This window comes from Canis aureus, chromosome 11 (genome assembly GCF_053574225.1).
Source record: "Canis aureus isolate CA01 chromosome 11, VMU_Caureus_v.1.0, whole genome shotgun sequence".
NCBI lineage: Eukaryota > Metazoa > Chordata > Mammalia > Carnivora > Canidae > Canis > Canis aureus.
Window position 1 is genome coordinate 24,355,962 of NC_135621.1, and position 17,992 is coordinate 24,373,953.

At 51.9% G+C, this 17,992-nt stretch overlaps 1 protein-coding gene across 3 annotated transcripts in view; it reads right to left on the minus strand.

Moving 5' to 3' along the window:
* The window catches only part of PARVB (parvin beta), a 96,780-nt gene that overhangs the window by 68,429 nt on the left and 10,359 nt on the right, over positions 1-17,992 (minus strand). Inside the window, exon 1 of one of the 3 annotated variants that reach the window (XM_077914178.1) lies at positions 130-259. The exons of the other annotated variants lie outside the window; for them this stretch is intronic. Within the exon in view, the coding sequence (XP_077770304.1) occupies positions 130-229 (100 nt within the window). The 5' untranslated portion in view covers positions 230-259. Of the gene's footprint in view, positions 1-129; positions 260-17,992 lie in introns of those variants that run through there. 3 annotated transcript variants of the gene reach the window in all.

Genomic DNA, 17,992 nt, shown 5'->3' on the forward strand with positions numbered 1-17,992 from the left:
GAAGCGTCACATGGCCAGCCCAGGGCCCACGCTCGTCTAGACACCCCCCCGCCCCTAAAGCAGAGGGGGAGTAAGGGCCGGCCTGGGTGTAACACCTGCTGAAAGTGGTCAGAAACAGGGGGCACTCACTGGCCAGGAGGGGTGCGACTGGAGGACGCGTTAGAAGCCCAGATGCATGCCAGGCCAGCGGGCACTCGGCGGGGAGCCGGGGGACACACATCAGGGGCATATATGGGCACGGGCAGGGTCGTCATGACTTGGCGATTTGCAGAAAAGGCCTCTTTAGGGCGCTCTGAGGAAGGCACGAGGGATCGGGGTGCCCGGGGGACAGGCTGCTTCCAGATGATAGAACTCCGCTGACCACGAAACACTATTTTCATCGTCACGGCCAACGGCCTCGTGGGCCAACAAACTGCCCCGGGAGAACCGCCCCACAGCGCACAGAGAAGGAAGGAAGGGAGTCTCCAGTCCTGTGGTGCGACCGGAGTGGTGATCACTTGGCTCAGGGAACAGAACCGCAGACGCTAGCCTCCGATAAGCCTCCGATAAGCCTCCGATCTGGACCTGGGGCTGGAGGCTGGGCCCCCGGGGGGAGGGCCCAGCGGCTGCCAACGACGTCAGGAGCCCCCGCGCCCACGAGCAACACTTGTCACCCCGTCTCCACGACAACAGAAATCAGATACCAGAAACAGAAAGCCGGAGCCACCCAAACTGCGGAGGCTTGTAGACCTGCTCTGGGTGCTGCTCACTTCCCAGGGCAGAGGGACCCAGGAAGATCCTGGAACTGGGGGGCAGGGGAGGGGGCGGGGGGTGGCAGTGCAGAACTAGATCTCCTCCCCCTCTGGCCACCAGGTAGATCTCTGGGTTTCAAAAAAAAGCGAGGCCCACGGACATCTGGGGGGCTCAGAGGTTGAGCAGCTGCCTTTGGCTCAGGGCATGATCCTGAGGTCCTGGGATCGAGTCCCACATGGGGCTCCCGGCAGGGAGCCCGCTTCCCCCTCTGCCTGTGTCTCTGCCTCTCTCTGTGTCTCTCATGAGTAAATAAATAAAATAAAATAAAATAAAAAAGCAGGGCCCAGCCACCCACCAGCGGGGTGACCTGCACGGGCTACATGTCTGTGTTTCCACATCTATAAGACAGGGTTCCCAACCATAACTGAGCTCGTGGGGTTGTCATGGGGTAAACGAGTTTCTGCGGCACCTGGCACCGGGAAGCACCATTAGCTCTTATCTGTGATCATTACTAGCCATCCCCAGCTCCCAGGGAAACACATTCTGCTCGGTGGTGTTGTGTGATGAGCCACCGGCCCCGGGCTGGCTTCAGGGGGGAGGGCATGAGCCCGACCGAGACACGGGGGTATCCGGAGCTGGCCCTCCTGGTGGCAGGGTTCCAGAAAGGTACTTTGGGGCCACGAGCAGCCATGAGTATCATGATGCCTCCCACGCACCCCCGCCCCACCCCGCACTCCACCCCACTAGACATGGTACAAACCCATGGTCACATGGAGGTGAGACCAGGGAAGTGGCCCAGCAAGTACTAGACGCCCAAAGCCAATGCAGGCCCCAGGCTGATCTTAGTTTACGGGTTCTTGTGTTTGGGAGACTATGGGCTACACTGTATCCCCTGCACCCCCAGAACGCAAACGTCAGAGTCTTCATCCCCAGGATCTCAGATTGTGACTGGATTTGGAGACAGAGGCTTTAAAAAGGAGATTAAAGCAGGACACCTGGGTGGCTCAGTGGCTGAGCATCTGCCTTTAGCCCAGGGCATGATCCTGGAGACCCAGGATCGAGTCCCACGTCGGGCTTCCTGCATGAGGCCTGCTTCTCCCTCTGCCTGTGTCTCTGCCTCTCTCTCTCTCTCTTTCTCTCTCTCTCATGAATAAATAAAAATCTTTTTTAAAAATCTTAAAAAAGAAGGTTAAGGTAAAATGGGGTCCTATGGGTGGACCCTGATCCAACGTGACTGGTGTCCATGGAAGAAGAGCAAATGTAGACACAGACACAGACAGAAGCCAGGGATGTGCCGACCCCGAGGAAGACACCATCAGCCAGCCAGGGAGAGAAGCCAACCCTGCTGGCACCCTGGCCTTGGACGTCCAGCCTCTAGAACCAGATGTACCTAAGTTACTGCCGCTTAAGCCACACGGTCTATGGGACTTTGTTAGGTCAACCCTGGCAAACCCAAATTAACACAGAGCCCACCAACAGGACAGCAAACACCCCTGGTGCCCAGAGAGATGCCTCTTTTTTCCCCCCAAGATTTTATTTACTTATTTGAGAGAGAAACATGAGCTGGGGCAGGGGGGTGGGAGGGTTGGAGGACAAATGGAGAGGGAAAAGCAGGCTCCCGCTAAGCAGGGAGCCGGATGCAGGACTTGATCCCAGGGCCCTGGGACGTTTCACCCACTGAGCCACCCAGGCAGCCAGGCACTGCCAGAGGTGGGGAGTTATGGGAAGAGGAAGAAGAAACAGGTGATTTAAAACAAATTTGGGGGACACCTGGGTGGCTCAGCAGTTGAGCACCTGCCTTCAGCTCAGGGCATGATCCTGGAGTCCTAAGATTGAGTCCTGCTTCGGGCTCCCTGCATGGAGCCTGCTTCTCCCTCTGCCTGTGTCTCTGCCTCTTTCTCTCCCTCTGTGTCTCTCATGAATAAATAAATAAAATCTTTAAAAAAAAATAAAAATAATTTTTTTTAGTTTAAATACATTGAATTTAAAAGAAAGATGACCCCAAGCATCGTGAAGCAGAGTCCAGTGTCCCCAAGTGCAAGAAAGCTGTGACGTGCCTTGTGAAGGACACGCATGTTTTAGATGAGCTGTGTCCAGGCACAGGTCTCGGCGGCGGTGGCGGCAAGTTCCATGGTAACGAATCAATAATCTCTATCACATCAGGTGGCTTTAAACAGGAGCACACGTAAAACAAAGCCACATACTGACCAGTAAGTGAACGCTGTCCCCCCAGGAGCGGTGGTTCCGTATCGCTGACACAGTGTTCGTGGTGAGAACAAAAGAACCGCGTGGAACGAGGACGCACTCTATTCCAGAAGGAAGGAACGGAGCCCGGCACCTCCTCTCCTCCGCCGCTTCTCTTCCTGAGCGACACCAGACTCTCCTCGGGGTCCCCACTCTTTGGGAGCTAGGTGCATCCCGACCTCATCTAAGCCCTGATGCCTACCGCGGCTGCGTCACCAGAGGGCCCCGACCCACCCAGTTACGTCCCAGCAGGTGGGACACGTGCTAAGCCCGGGGTCCTCACCCCCACCCCGAAACACGGGGACGGGGACCCCGAAGCACCAGGCTTCAAGAACCTTTTTTCACTGCCGATTTCTCTCGCTTCCAGCTCAGCCTCCGTTTCTCCCGCTCAATTTTCTGGAAGTTTCCACCTGAAAGCAGTTCCTCACCTCCGCCCCCCAGATACTGGAGCGCAAGATGCCCCGTGGCAACAAGCCACGAAATTCCTGTGCAAGAAGCCACCCTTCGTCTCTGAATCCTTCCCACCTTCTCGGAACATAAGCAAAGAGGTTTCCGCTGATGACAAGGAGAGAAAAAGCACTGCGCTGGAGGAGACCGCCACCTGGGACTGTCACATCCACCCCACCATTATGCTAGGCAAACACCACCAGGAGAGTGACAAGCGCTATTTAAAATCAGACGACAGCAGTCTTTGTATCTGTTTAATGACACACCTCTGTACTTGTCAAACAAGCCAAGTGAGAGTTTTTAAGGGAAGAGCTGGGTGACATCCTTTTTTATAGCCAATATATAAGCGACATCAAGCACACAATATTCTGAATTTACACCCAACACCCGCATTTCGTGGCCATGGCCGGCTCTTCTCTTTGGGACACTGCACCAGCTCAATCAACCCCCCAAGGCTGATAGTGAGCAGTGTTCGCCTTAAAGGAGTGAATATCAGGGGGCATCTGGGTGGCTCAGGGATGAGCATCTGCTTTCAGCTCAGGGCGTGATCCTGGGGTCCTGGGATCAAGTCCCACATCGGGCTCCCTGCAGGGAGCCTGCTTCTCCCTCTGCTGTGTCTCTGCCTCTCTCTCTGTGTCTCTCATGAACAAATAAATAAAATCTTTAAAAAAAAAAAAAAAAAAGAAGAAGAAGAAGAAGAAGAAGAGAATGTCAGGAAAAATTGCTGTTTATCTTATGCCTCAAAAAACCGTACAGAAGGAAATTACAAGCAGAAGTTCATCTACAAGGGTTTATCAATTTCTAAGCTGTGGGCCCTGCACAGACACATGCTCCACCGTCTTTTTCAAATGAAGAGAGAAAGACCAATCCTCCTTCTCCCTTCAAAACCAACAAGAGACCTCAAGATGAACCACAGAGTGTGCAGCCCCAAGATAAAATAGGATTAGCTATGTGTTTACGACTTATCCCCACCACTCCCTCATCGATGAGAATAATCATAAGAGGAATAATCCCTGATGGGTTTAGGCATCTACTAAGTGTGGGGTACCGTGTGTTGCAGAGTATCCCCCTACCCCCAGAATTCACCACCACCGGGAACCCATGCATGGGACCTTACTGGGGGAGAGGGCCTTTGCGGGTGTGATCAAGTGACTAGGAGGCCATACAGGGTGTGCTTACAGGGAGAGGGAAATTTGGAAATGAGACGCAGAGGGAAGGCGGCCATGCGGTGACAGAGACAGGTTGGAGTGATGTGTCTATAAGCCAAGGACCACCAGAAACAAGGAAAAGGCAATCAAGGACTGATTTCCCCACTCCGCCACCCCCTGGGGGCCAGGTGCAGAGGACCGAGACTCGGGATCCCAGCCACACTTCCCATTCTAAGCTACAAAGTCGGTATCCAGTTCTATCCACTGGTTTCCCCAGCTTGGCAGAGGCAGGTGCACCTCTGACAGGTCTGCACAGAGTGCAGATGAATTCAGGCCTTGAACCATCATCCCAAATGGGCCGTGGGACAGCTCCCGGGATGCAGCGTGCCAGCAATCTCTGGGCCTCGTCCCTGGCTGCAATCCAGCACGAGCCTCTTCTCTGGTCTTTGGATTTTCTACAAGCACAGATTATTTTTAGCAGCCTTTCCTGCTCTCTGTCACCTCATTAGTTTTAGAACCAAATAATCCCATTATATGTGACTTGATTGGCTCATAAAATTATCCTTCGTTCTAACAAATATTTAGTGAGCATGCCACCATGTGCTATATCTTGCCTGGAACATTACATTTCTCAAAAAAGCATTTACGCAGCTAATGATCACAGATCCCCTAATTTAATTTACTCTTAAATGTGTTTAATTCTCCCACAAATGGAACTACCAGCTTACAAACTGAGCATTTTTTTGCCGGAGATCCTCACCAGGGCCCCCTCAACAAAGACACCACCGCGGCTTCCCAGCCAGCTGCCTTTCTGAGCACTTCCCAGGTGTTGTTTCTGAGCCTCTTACACAATCAGCCTCACAACCTGGTGCTACGCCTGTCACCTGACAGAAAAACCAGGGCAGAGAGAGAGGTAGGGTAACTTGCCCGGCGAGATTCAGAAGGTTGGGAGCGCTACAGGCAGAGGTGGAAGCCCGGGGGCACCTGGGGGGCTCAGTGGTTGAGCATCTGCCTTCGGCTCACGGCGTGAGCCCAGGGTCCTGGGATCGAGTCCCGCATCAGGCTCTTTGCAGACAGCCTGCTTCTCCCTCTGCCTGCGTCTCTCATGAATAAATAAATCAAATCTTTTTAAAAAAAATATTCTTTAAACTGTACATATGTTCTTGTGTATGTGCAACGTTTCCCAGGATTTTTGCCTTTATCTTTTAGATTCTGGTAAAATACGCACAACAAAAAATACTACATTTTAACCATTGCGAAGTGTACCGTTTGGTGCATTAAGTCCAGTCACGCTGTTGTACAGTCATCACCACCGCTGCCCCCATCCACAACTTCTTCAGCTTCCCACAGCGAGACTCTGTCCCCATCAAACCACTCCCACTCCCCCTCCCCCAGGCCCTGGCGCCCACCACTCTGCTCTCCATCTGGATGAATTTGATCACTTTAGGGACCCCATATAAGTGGAATCCTACAGCATTTGTCCTTCTGGGGCTGGTTTCACTTGGCACAATGCCCTCAAGGAACGCCCGTGTAGTCACAGGCGTCAGAATTTCCTTCCTTGTCAAGGCTGAATCACAGGCCATGTACGGAGGGACCGCATTTAGTTTATTGTCCATCAATCGACGCACAGATTATTTCCAGCTTTGGGCTACTGTGAATCATGCTGCCATGTCACGATATATATTTTAATGACCATGTTCCCAAGGAGGAGGGAGCTACATAAAAACAGAGGCACACTGTGTGCTTTCCGGGTACCAAGCCATCACAGCGGCTCTCATGCAAAGTGATCTTGGGCTTGCTTATCCGCGCTGCCAGGATTATGCTCTAATCCTCCCTCTAGGTCATCACCGTGGAAGGTAGCAACAACAGAACGTGTTAAATGGCCATCTCTTGGAGAACATTCTAGAAAGCAGAACATGTCAGATGCGGGGTCTTGTGATTGTTGGTTGACACCATGGCTGGCAAAGTGTAGCCAGTTGGGCCCAAGTCTGGCCCAACGCCTACTTTTGCAAAAAGGTTTTATTGGCACGTGACCACACCTGGATGTATATGTGTCGTCTCCGGCGGCGGTGCTGATGGTCTCCACAGAGACCAGCTGGCTCACAAAGTCTGAAATTCTACTCTTTGGACCCTTGCAAGAAAAGATTCCCGACCTTACCAGAATTCATAACACAAGTGTTTCACGCTTTCAAGGGGCGGGGGATTTAGGACCAGGTGAGAGCAGAGCACAAATCTTTCCAGCACACCCAGAACCAGGTGAGGAGAAAGCGAGTCTGAAGTCCTTCAGCCTCTCCTGGATCCCGGCTCTGGCAGGCCGCACGCACGCACGCACACACACGAGGATGGAGAGGCCTGGTCCTCGCTCACACCACCCCCCGGGCGGCGGACCCGTCTACGAGCACTACCAGTGCATCGCCCCTAACTCTACGCCCACGTGCGACTTTCCACTTTCACTCACAACCTCAGTGGCAGGAGAACCACAGACGCAATGAGCAGGTCCCATGCCAGATGATGACAATGATGGCACCGGTCGTACAGGCTGCTGTAACAGATGGCCACAAACCTGGAGGCTTAACACAGACATTTGTACCCTCCCAGGCTGGGGGCCACAAGTCTGGGAGCAAGGTGGCAGGGCCGTGCTCCCTCTGACGGCTCCAGGGAAGGGTCCTTCCTCCCCTCTCCCTGGGGTCCGGTGGTGGCCATCAGACCCCAGCGCTCCTTGGCTGGTGGCTGCCATGGTCACGTGGCCTTCTCCCCATGTGTCACCCCATCACCCTCCTCTGAACACACTGGATGAGAGACCCAACCCACTCTGGGACCTCACCTGAACCTACATCTAAATCACATCTGCAAAGACCCGGTTTCCAAACGAGGTCACATTCCCAGGGCCCCAGGGTCAGGACTTGAACACATCTTTGGGGAGGGAGTAGAGGGGGATACAACTCAGCCCATCGCAGAGACCTCCGCTCAATCTCCTTCCACAGCTCTCTCCTTCTGGGCCTGCTGCATGATGCTAACAGGAGCAAAGTGCCGCCTGGCATGAGCTTCACTTCGTAAATGCATGCCAACTATAGAAAGTGCTCCCTCCATCAAGAGGGAATGTGGGTGCTTGCCTTTCTCCCTCTTCCCGCTGTGGCTAAGTCTGAAACTAACTCCCTGAGACACAGAACCACTCACCTGGCTCATGTCAGGGCCTCTGGGGCCTCCTTCACCACCAAACGCCCAGGGATGGAGTCACGGGCTATACACGGCTGAAGCCCAACCAGCGGAACACTCTCCACTGAATGTTATTCATTATTAATCCCCCCTTACACCCCCAGGGCCCGTAAACAGCCCATAGGATGTAAGGGCTTTTCTGGGCCCTCCCTCTCACTTCCTAAGATTGATACATATACTGCAGCAGGGACTGTGCAGCCACAAAACACAGGTCTTTGATGACATGGCACCTGTCAAATGAGACCCTTTCTGCTAAGTGACAGGAAGACTTTTATGGCTGCCTGGCTGAAGTGCCATGGAGGATCTGTGCTTCTCCCATCACAGCTGATACTTAGCACAGATGGAGCTTGGGAGCCAGCAGCACTGAGAGACAGAGAGACAGAGAGAGGACAGAGAGCGTGTGCCACAGGCCATCGGGCACTTTATTCCACAGATCAGAGAAGCCAGACACCCTGCACCTAAAAGGCACAGGTGAAAATAAATGCCTGGCCTGGGCCCCAGCCACAATTTCTCTGCCCAATTTTCCCCTCTATGCTCCTGGTGATAAATGTGGGCGCACGCAGGTGATGCTGCACAGTTCACAAGGCCTTTTCTCACGCATTCATACGTTTTAAAAAATATTTTCTCTATTTATTCATGAGAGACACACAGAGAGAGGCAGAGACACAGGCAGAGGGAGAAGGCTCCATGCAGGGAGCCCGATGCGGGACTTGACCCCAGGACCTCAGGGTCATGCCCTGGGCCGAAGGCAGACACTCAACCACTGAGCCACCCAGGTGCCCCACGTTCACACATTTAATTCTTAAAATGACCCTGGTATTGGTAAGAGAGGTGTTGCCATCAATCCCCTCATTTGGAGAATGGGACGGGGCAAGGTCAAGCTCAAGGTCACCAAGCTAAGAGGGGACAAGCGACCTAGGTCTTGTGCCTTCCCACCAGTCTGAAGCATACAGTCTTAACAGGTGCAGAAGGTCCCGGGGGCGGGTGGGGTTGTTGGGATTCCTGTTCAAAGAACAGTTTAGGAAGACAGGAAGGACTAGTCTAATCTAGGCCATAGAGCGGGAGACAGTAAACCCCCAGGGGAGCCAAATCTGGCCTGTTTTTGTAAATAAAGTTTTATTGGAACACGCCCACGGCCATCCGTGTCCTATTTTCTGTGGCTGTAGGGGCAGAGTTGAGAAGTCACCGCAGAAAATAGAACACCTCCCTCCCCCCTGGCCCTTGCAGACCCTGCCGTGGGGTGGTGACTGAGCGGTGTAGGGAGGGATCTAGGTGAGCCCAGCACGGGCACCCCCCACCCAGGACCGAGGCACCCAGGACCCGTGCAGGGCTCGTTCACAGTGGGCGCGGGAGCCCATCCCCACCAGAGACAAGACGAGGCCGAGGCCCACACTGCCCGCACACCAAAATCCACTCGCTCCTCGTTCCCGGTGCTTGAGCCCTTGGCCCGGGCAGAGAGAGAGCCCATCCCACCCCCCCGCTTCCAGAGGAATAAGGTACCAATTCGAACTGGATTTCCGGCCTGAATCTCCAGGGCTCCTGCAGCCTCTAAAGCTCCTCGCAATGGGCTCAGAAGTCATGCCTATAATTGGATCATTCCAATGCGAAGGAAAATAAAAACCAATCAGTGGGGCCTCCGCAGCCGTGGGGACGCCTCCTCAGAGGGCTCTTTACTGCTGGAGAAATCGAATCGAGCTCAAAACGCCTTGCACACCGTGTGTGTCCCCCGCTCACATTTCACATGGTGGAGATTTGTACCCGCGCCGCCTGCAAGGTGCAGGGCACCACCCGAATTTAATCAGACCGGAGCCAACCCCGAGGAACAGACCTGTGGTTCTCGTCTGGTGCCTGATATGGGCAAAGAGGGAAGAGAAAGATCTCCCTTCCCGGCTGATGGCCTCTCCCACTGGAGGACGGGGTCATCCATTTGACAGCGACACACACCTTGCTCGCTCTGAAGCCGACCTGGTGTCCCACCCCTCCCAGGGCCTCGGTTTCCCCCTGAGGATGGGACTCCATCTTCATTTCAGTTCTCTGGGGAAGTGGCCCAGCCCAGAGCTGTGCCCTCTGCCTGTAGCCACCCTGCTGGCTAAATCCAGCTCACCCTCCAGCGTGAGCGCAAGAGCCACCTCTGCAGGGGACGAGTCCTCCCTGATCTCAGGCCAGGGCTGGCCCCCACCGCACGCTTTAAGGTCCCTCCTTCCTGGGGCAGGACTGAAGCGTCTGCTGTGCTCCCACCTGCTCTGAAGAGAGGCATGTGTTTTGCTGGGCACAGTCCAGGCTCTAGCCCAAGCCCTGCCCGACAAACGTTTGCTGAAGGAACAAAAGAGTGAAGGCATGAATGAATGAATGAATGAATGGCTCCATTTTCACAATGTTCCTTAGAGAAGGCAGCTGGAGGAACTACAGGTCTTGGGGCTACTCCCCCGAAGTCTTTTTTTTTTTTTAAGATTTTATTTATTTATTCATGAGAGACACAGAGAGACAGAGGCAGAGACACAGGCAGAGGGAGAAGCAGGCTCCCTGCGGGGAGCCCGATGCAGGACTCCATCCCGGGACCCCGGGATCATGCCCTGAGCCAAAAGCAGATGCTCAACCACTGAGCCACCCAGGTGTCCTCCTCCAAAGCCTTTAAACCTGTGCCCCCGAGTCGTCTTGAGGGTTCTATGCCCCCACTGCATGTCCAAGGTGCTGTCTGGAGTGAAACCTCCCAAGGAGTCTTTCAGGGAGGCAGGCCAGGCCTCCTCGTGCCCATTTTACAGGCAAGGAAAGCAAGGCTGAGGGTGACAGGGACCCACACAGGCTGCCAAGGCAGAGTACTCTCCTCTCCGTCCTTGGGGTTCCCCATCTGTAAAATGGGTCACAACAGCGTCCACAGCACACAGCACTCGGGGCCGTGTGGTTCCAAGGAAGTGCTCGCCACTGAGGAGGAAGGCGAGACACTGGGGCCTCAGCCTCCCTACCGCTGGGCTCTGTGTTCAGCCTTTCCTCACTTAATCCTCAGAACCATCAGAGGTCAAGCTGCTGTTCCCACCCTCACTGATAAGGGCCCTAAGGCTCCGGTCAGCAGACTCTGGCCTCAGCCTCCAAGCCCCCAGATGCACCCTCCACATCGCCCACGGGACACCCCTCCCCCGCCCGCCCGTGACCTTCCCCAGGACCCTGCAGAGCCTTCTGTGGTTAACTCACTGCTCCGCAGATGCCGGCAGTGCAAGGGGCACCCTGTGCACCTCCCTTAATCAGGTGGATCCAGGGGCTGCTGCATAGGGGAGATAACCTGTAATAAAGACAGCCGGCTTTGCCACTGAATGATGGTCATCCGCACCGGCCGTGGCCTCTATCAGGCTTTCCAGGTGGACACCTGAGAACCGGCCAGCTTCATCCACCTCCAGGGCCAGGAGTTCATCCCACGCCAGGGCCCTCCCCGCCCCCATCAGCAGGGGTACCACCTCCCCTCTGGTTCAAAGTGAGACGCCAGCCAGGCACAGTGACAAGAACCAGCAAGCGGGCAACTGAGATGGCCCCTGCCAGCCAGCCAGGAACCAGGCTGCTGGGCCGCACGCTCGATTAATTCCGGGCATGGAAAGCGTCCATGTACAATAGCATCCAAAGGTATAAACTACCCAGGGATAAATCTAACCAAGGAGGCCAAAAGCCCTGCACACATACACACAAAAACCTACAAAACACTGCTAAAGCAGCTTAAAGAAGACTAAATAAACGGACAGACGTCTGAGTTCAGGGATTGGAAAGCTTAATATTGTTAAAGTACCACTACTCCCCAAGGTGATCTCCAAATTCTATGCAATCCCCATGGTAACTTTTATAGAAAGAGGAAAACCCATCCTTAAATTCCTACGGGATCTCAAGAGACTCCAGCTAGTTAAAACCACGCTGTCAAAAAAGGACAAAGTGGGAGAAATCTCCTACAGAGCCGCGGTAATGCAGGCAGCACAGTTGGTGCCAGGATGGGACAGACAACAGACCAAGGCAACAGAAGAGACCGGCCAGCAGGTCAACTGATTTTCAACAAATGGGCCAAGATCTCAGGGAAGAAACAGCGGACAGCAAGAGCGAGGGGAACCCCGAGGGAGGGTCTTGCCCACCCACCAGCGACCGGGGCCCTGGGCCACATCGGGCAGGGCCACCCTGTCCCCTGCCCGCCCCTGTGCTGTGGGAGCTCCAACGCAAGGATGTCTTGCCCTACCTGGGAAGCTGAAGGATAATGAACGAGAAGGAACAAATGAGAGTGTGAGCCACCAGGCCGGAGCACCCGACGCCAGACTCAACGATAATGGTCCTCAAATTCCTTGGGACCCTTAACATCCATGGACTCATTCCCTCCCTGCATCTCTCAGAGCAACACAGTGAATGAAACCATCATCTTGACCCACAGAGTCGTAAAATCCGCTCGGTGTGACCGGCACATTGCTCTAATGAAATGAAACAGAATCGAGTAGGAAAGGTCGATGTGCTTCACTTACAGGAGGATATGATTTCACAGATGTGAATAAATGTAGGTTTGGACTGGCGTTTCTGTGTAAAATGCATTTCTTACCGTGGGCCAAAGTCAAGAGTTTAACAGGCGCTGTCTCAGCTCAGAGCTTCTGGAACATTTGTTGGCCCCGTAAGAAAGAACCTCATTAAAGTCTCCCTCCCAGGCACACAAGGTCAGGAAAAAATGCACACACAATTGCTGGGGGTCCCCATGCTCACTTTCTCAACGAGGACAGCAAGATACCTGCCCCCAAAGCATCAGAGTGGTGACAGGAAGAGGTCATCTGAGCAAGCACCAGCCGCTCATAGGGGACAGCTGCCACCAGGGCAGGGACTGGACAGGATGAGGAGGAGGAAGGCTCCACCAATCCATGTCCGTCCCCAGGGCTCATCCTCACCCGGGTTAAGGACCCCACCTTGGAAATAATGCAGGGACCCGATGTAGGGCCAGAGAGACACTGATGAGCTCAGGCTCCAAGCCCAGCTGAGCACTATTTTTCCTAACTGCTTGACAGACAATTCACATTCCATGCAATCTGCCTTTGTCAAGGGTGTGATTCGAGGAGTTTTAGGATATTCACCGGTTGTGCAGCCATCACCACAATGAATTTAGGAACATCTTCATCACCCCAGAGAGAAACCTGGTGCCCCATTAGCAGACACTCTCCATCCCCCCAAGCCTGCTGCAAACACTAATCTACTACTTTGTGGATTTGCCTATTCTTTCCATTTCCTAACTATGGATTCTCACAACGTGTGGCCTTTTGTGTCTGGCTTCTTTCACTGAGCATCCTATTTTCAGGGTTGATCCATGTTCTGACCCAATCCATCCTTCATTCCTTTTTACCACCGAATAGTATTCCATTGTATGGATACACCACATTGTGTTTATCCATTCATCTGTTCAAGGGCATTTGGGTTGTTCTCTCTTCGTGGCAATTTTGAATAGTGAGCAAAGCATCAACATAAACCTTAAAAAAAAAAACACATATATATCTCCTTCAGGGACAGCACTCACACCCAAATCTGATATAAGCCAGCTAAGTGTGCACAAAAAGGATATATATCCCTTTCTTTCTTTTTTCTTTCCAAAGGATCTGCTAAACAAGAACATTAGGAGCAGCCTAAAAGCGGGGCTCTAAGAAAGAAAATCTAAATAATAATTGTAGAAACGTTCAATGAGGCCCAAGCAAAAAATAAAATAAAAGCAAAGCCCAGCTGCACACAATAAGATTGAAATTCTGCGTGCTGCTTCAACAAAATTTCAAATCATTAAAATCTCATTATACTAATAATATGTTTTCTAGTTAGACTTAACTAAAACACTCTCTTCCCCTAACACAGTGCAGACATTATCAGAAGCAGCAGCAGGATGCTTGAAGATGACAGCTCCTGGGGCACCGTGTCTTCCATCCCGTGGCTGCAAATGCCTGCAGCCTACACCTGATTAGGCAACAGGACAGAAATTACAACTGATTTAGGGGATGAGCTTCCCTCCTGAGCTCCCAGCCCTTCACTTAAGTTCTTGTTTCCTAAGCGTTCTTGAATGGAAGCACCTCCCCAAATATATCATGATGGTCTCATTCTATTTTGTTATTTCTTCCCTTTTGCCACCAGCTGGTCCCTGGTCTTCTCTTCCTGCATGTGTCTGTGATGTGCAAAGTGGGGAGTTGGGGTGGTGGTGGTGGTAGAGGTCATAATGATAGCTAATACCAAAAAAATAAAAATAAAAATAAAAATAAATTAAATTTAAAAAATAAAAATAAAAAATAAAAATAAAAATAAAAAAATAAAAAATTATAACTAATACCCTAACAGAGGGCTTCCTACGTGCGTGGCCCAGGCAATTCCCCCAAAATGTTGTATTATTTTTTCAAACACAGAAACACTTAAAGAACTTGACACTAAACACGTAAAGAACTTGACACTAAGCATCCACTGCCTGGAGTCTACACTAACACTTTGCTCTAAGTGTTTCATTATGTATCCGTCCACCCCTCTATCCATCCAGCGATCCACCTGTATGCCTTTCCCACGGCTGCCCTACCAAGATACTACAACTTTAGGTGTCTTAAATAAGCCAACACAAATGTAGTATCTTATAGTTATGGGGGTCAGAGGTCCAAAATGGGTTTCACTGGCTAGAATCAAGGTGTCGGCAGGGCTGTGTTCCATCTGGAGGGTGTAAGAAGAATCTGTTTCTTTGCTTTACAGCTTCTAGAGGTGCCCACACTCCTTGGCTTTCGGCCCCACATCACTCCATGGACACATCTCTTTCTCTTAACTGACTCTCCTACCTCACTCTTAGAAGGACCTTGTATCTACCTGGACAATCTAGGAGAATGTCCCCCATCTCAAAATCCTTAATCCCATATGCAAAGTCCCTTTTACCATGTAACAAGATAGAGTCACAGGCTCCAGGTACCAGGATGCGGACATCTCTGGGGGCCATTAATCGACCTACCACAACACCTTTTCTATGCATTTCAAAGTTGCAGAGGGGGATACATTCCCCCTAAGTATCACTAACTGATGTTCAGTCTTTATTTCCAGTTCTTTTTTTCTTTTGAGTTAAAATATGCATACAATGCAGGACACCCGAATGGCTCAGTGGTTGAGGGCCTGCGTTAGGCTCAGGTCATGATCAGGGGTCCTGAGATCGAGTCCCACAGCAGGCTCCCCACATGGAGCCTGCTTCTCCCTCTGCCTGTGTCTCTGCCTCTCTGTGTGTGTCTCTCATGAATAAATAATAAAAATCTTAAAAAAATAAAAAATAAAACAAAATACGCATACAATGGAATGCACACTCTTAAGTGCATATCCAGTGAGGGCTGACAAATGCTTGCACCTGTGTATCTCAAACCCCCATCCAGATGGAGGACATTTTCATATTCAAGGAGAAAATTCTCTCCTGCTCCTCCCCAGTCAAGCCCTATCCCCACCCCAGAAACAACCACCATCACTTCGTTTCATCCACTGGAGAACTTCACAGAACTGGCACCACCATACTCTTTTGGGCCTGGCTTTTTTCCATAGGCATAGCGTTTTGAGGGTCACTGTGTCGTTGCAATGAATTCATACTGTACTTCATCCCTTCTCATCAGCTCAGTAGTCTGCCATATGAATATCCGCCCCCACCCGCCACCCATCCCACCTTGCTCCTACTGATGGACACCAGAGCTGCTTCCAGGTTTTAGCTATTATGAATAAAGCTATGAACATTCTTCTACAGACCTTCTTATGGACACCGACTTCCATTTCTTTTTTTTTTTAAGATTTTATTTATTCACGAGATATATATATATATATATATATAGAGAGAGAGAGAGAGAGAGAGGCAGAAACACAGGCAGAGGGAGAAGCAGGCTCCATGCAGGGATCCCAATGTAGAACTGGATCCCAGCACTCCGGGATCACGCCCTGGGCCAAAGGCAGACGCTTAACGGCTGAGCCACCCAGGCGTCACCTGACTTCCATTTCTTGAGTCAATATCTCAGATTGGAATTGCTTAGTCATGGGGGTGGATATATGTTTACTTTCTAAAGAGACGACCATGCTCACTTCCTAAGTTTGCACCACCCTACCGGCCCTGGAAGGAGTGAGAGCTCCAGCTGCTCCACATCCCCACCAAGGCCTGGGTGACCATTGCAGCTGTTCTGGTGGTTGTGGAGTATATCAGGTTCTCATCTGTGGTTCATTTCCTGGATGACTAATAACGCTTTTCTAAATGCATATTGGCCATTTGTCCATCTCTGGTGGAACATCTGTTCAAACCTTTTATCTATTCTTTTATTGCATTTCTTTCATTTTCTTATCATCAAGTTGTGGGAGTTCCTTACATATCCTAGATGCCAGTCCTTTATCAGATATGTGTTTTGGGAATTGTGATAATTGCAAGTTACAATAAGAAACATATATATAGGGATGCCTGGGTGGCTCAGTGCTTAAGCGTCTGCTTTTGGCTCAGGGCAGGGATCCAGTCCCGCATCAGGCTCCCTGCAGGGAGCCTGCTTCTCCCTCTGCCTGTGTCTCTGCCTCTGTGTCTCTCATGAATAAATAGATAAAATCTTTGGGACGGCTGGGTGGCTCAGTGGTTTAGCACCTGCCTTCAGTCCAGGGCGTGATCCTCGAGTCCCAGGATCAAGTCCCACATCAGGCACCCTGCGTGGAGCCTGCTTCTCCCTCTGCCTGTGTCTCTGCCTCTCTCTCTCTGTGTCTCACATGAATAAATAAATAAAATCTTTAAAAATGAATGAATGAATGAATAAATAAATAAATAAAATCCTGTAAAGAAACACATATATTTGGCTTTCACCCCAGTTCCTGGCCCAGAGTTCCTAAAACTCTAATAATTTCCTAAGTGATGAGAAAGAGTCACATTAGGAAAAGGCTGGTTGCCACGGGCCTAGAGAATTGGAACTCTTCACCCCACTTCCAGCCAACCCCCCCCCCACCTCTGGGGGTACAGATTGAGTTCAATCACCAGTGGAAAATGACTTAATCCATCATGCCTATGTAAAGAAGCCTCCATGGAAACCCAAGAGGATGGGTTCAGAGAGTACCCGGGCTGGTGAGCATGAGCAGGTGCAGGAGAGTGGCACTCCTGCCCCACACCACCCCCTCTGCCTCTCTTCCGTGAGGCTGCTCCTGAGTGCACCCGTGCATACAAGCTGCGATCTGTCGAGTGAAATGTTTCTGTGAACTCTGTGAGCCTCGCTAGCAAATTAATTCATGGAATCCAAGGAGGGGGTCACGGGAACCTGTGACTTATAACCGTCACTCAGAAGCACAGGTGAGGACACGGACTTGCAACTGGTGTCTGAAGGCTGGCGGCCAAGTCTTGTAGGACTGGGCCCCTACAACCTGTGGGGCCCAACAACACTGTCTCCAGATGAACAGTGTCAGGATTGAGCTGAATCATAGGGCCCCCAGCTGGTGTCAGAGAACTGCCTAGTGGGCAGGTGGGAGGAACCCCACGTCAGAATTAACATCGGAGCCATAGCTGGTGTCCATAGAGTGGAACCAGTACCAGAATCCCCATAATATTTTCTCCCACTCTGTGGCTTGACTGGGCCCAGTTTAAATGACATTGCATTTAATAACCACAATTTCCCCATAACCCTAGGGTTAAGTACTCTTTATAGAAGAGGAAACCGAGGCACAGGGCAGGGAAGTACCTTCCCCAAGGTCAAAGCTTCACAGCACAGCAGAATCAGTTCAAACCTGGGACATTGGGCCCCAAGATCCACAGCCCTAACTGCCACACAGATGCTTCCTGCTTACTCAGCAAACACAAAAACCACTTTACGTGGCTGAAGATCACTTCGTATCATTGCCTTCCAAGAGGACACAGGAAGCCCAGGACTCAGGCCAGTGAGGACACTGGCACTGAGTCAACAAGGCCAGCAGGTACGTGCATAATGTGGTGCTCCCAGGGGGCAGAGAGGGGCCCCCACCCACTGGAGGCACCCATGAAGCCAAAGGGCAAATGGCTCTGGGGCAGGGGGCAGCCAAGGAAGATCGGGGGGAGGGGGTGCTGGCCGATGGCTGGGCAGGCGACACCGAGAGACTCAGAGTCAGCGGGGTTCTGGACTGTAGCCACCGCCCAGGGTCTGTCCTCCTTCTGCAAATGCCAACAAGTCCATTCAGCACAGAATGGACCTCATTTGTCTGCTCCGAAGCACCTTTCTGCCACCGTGGCTGAGAGC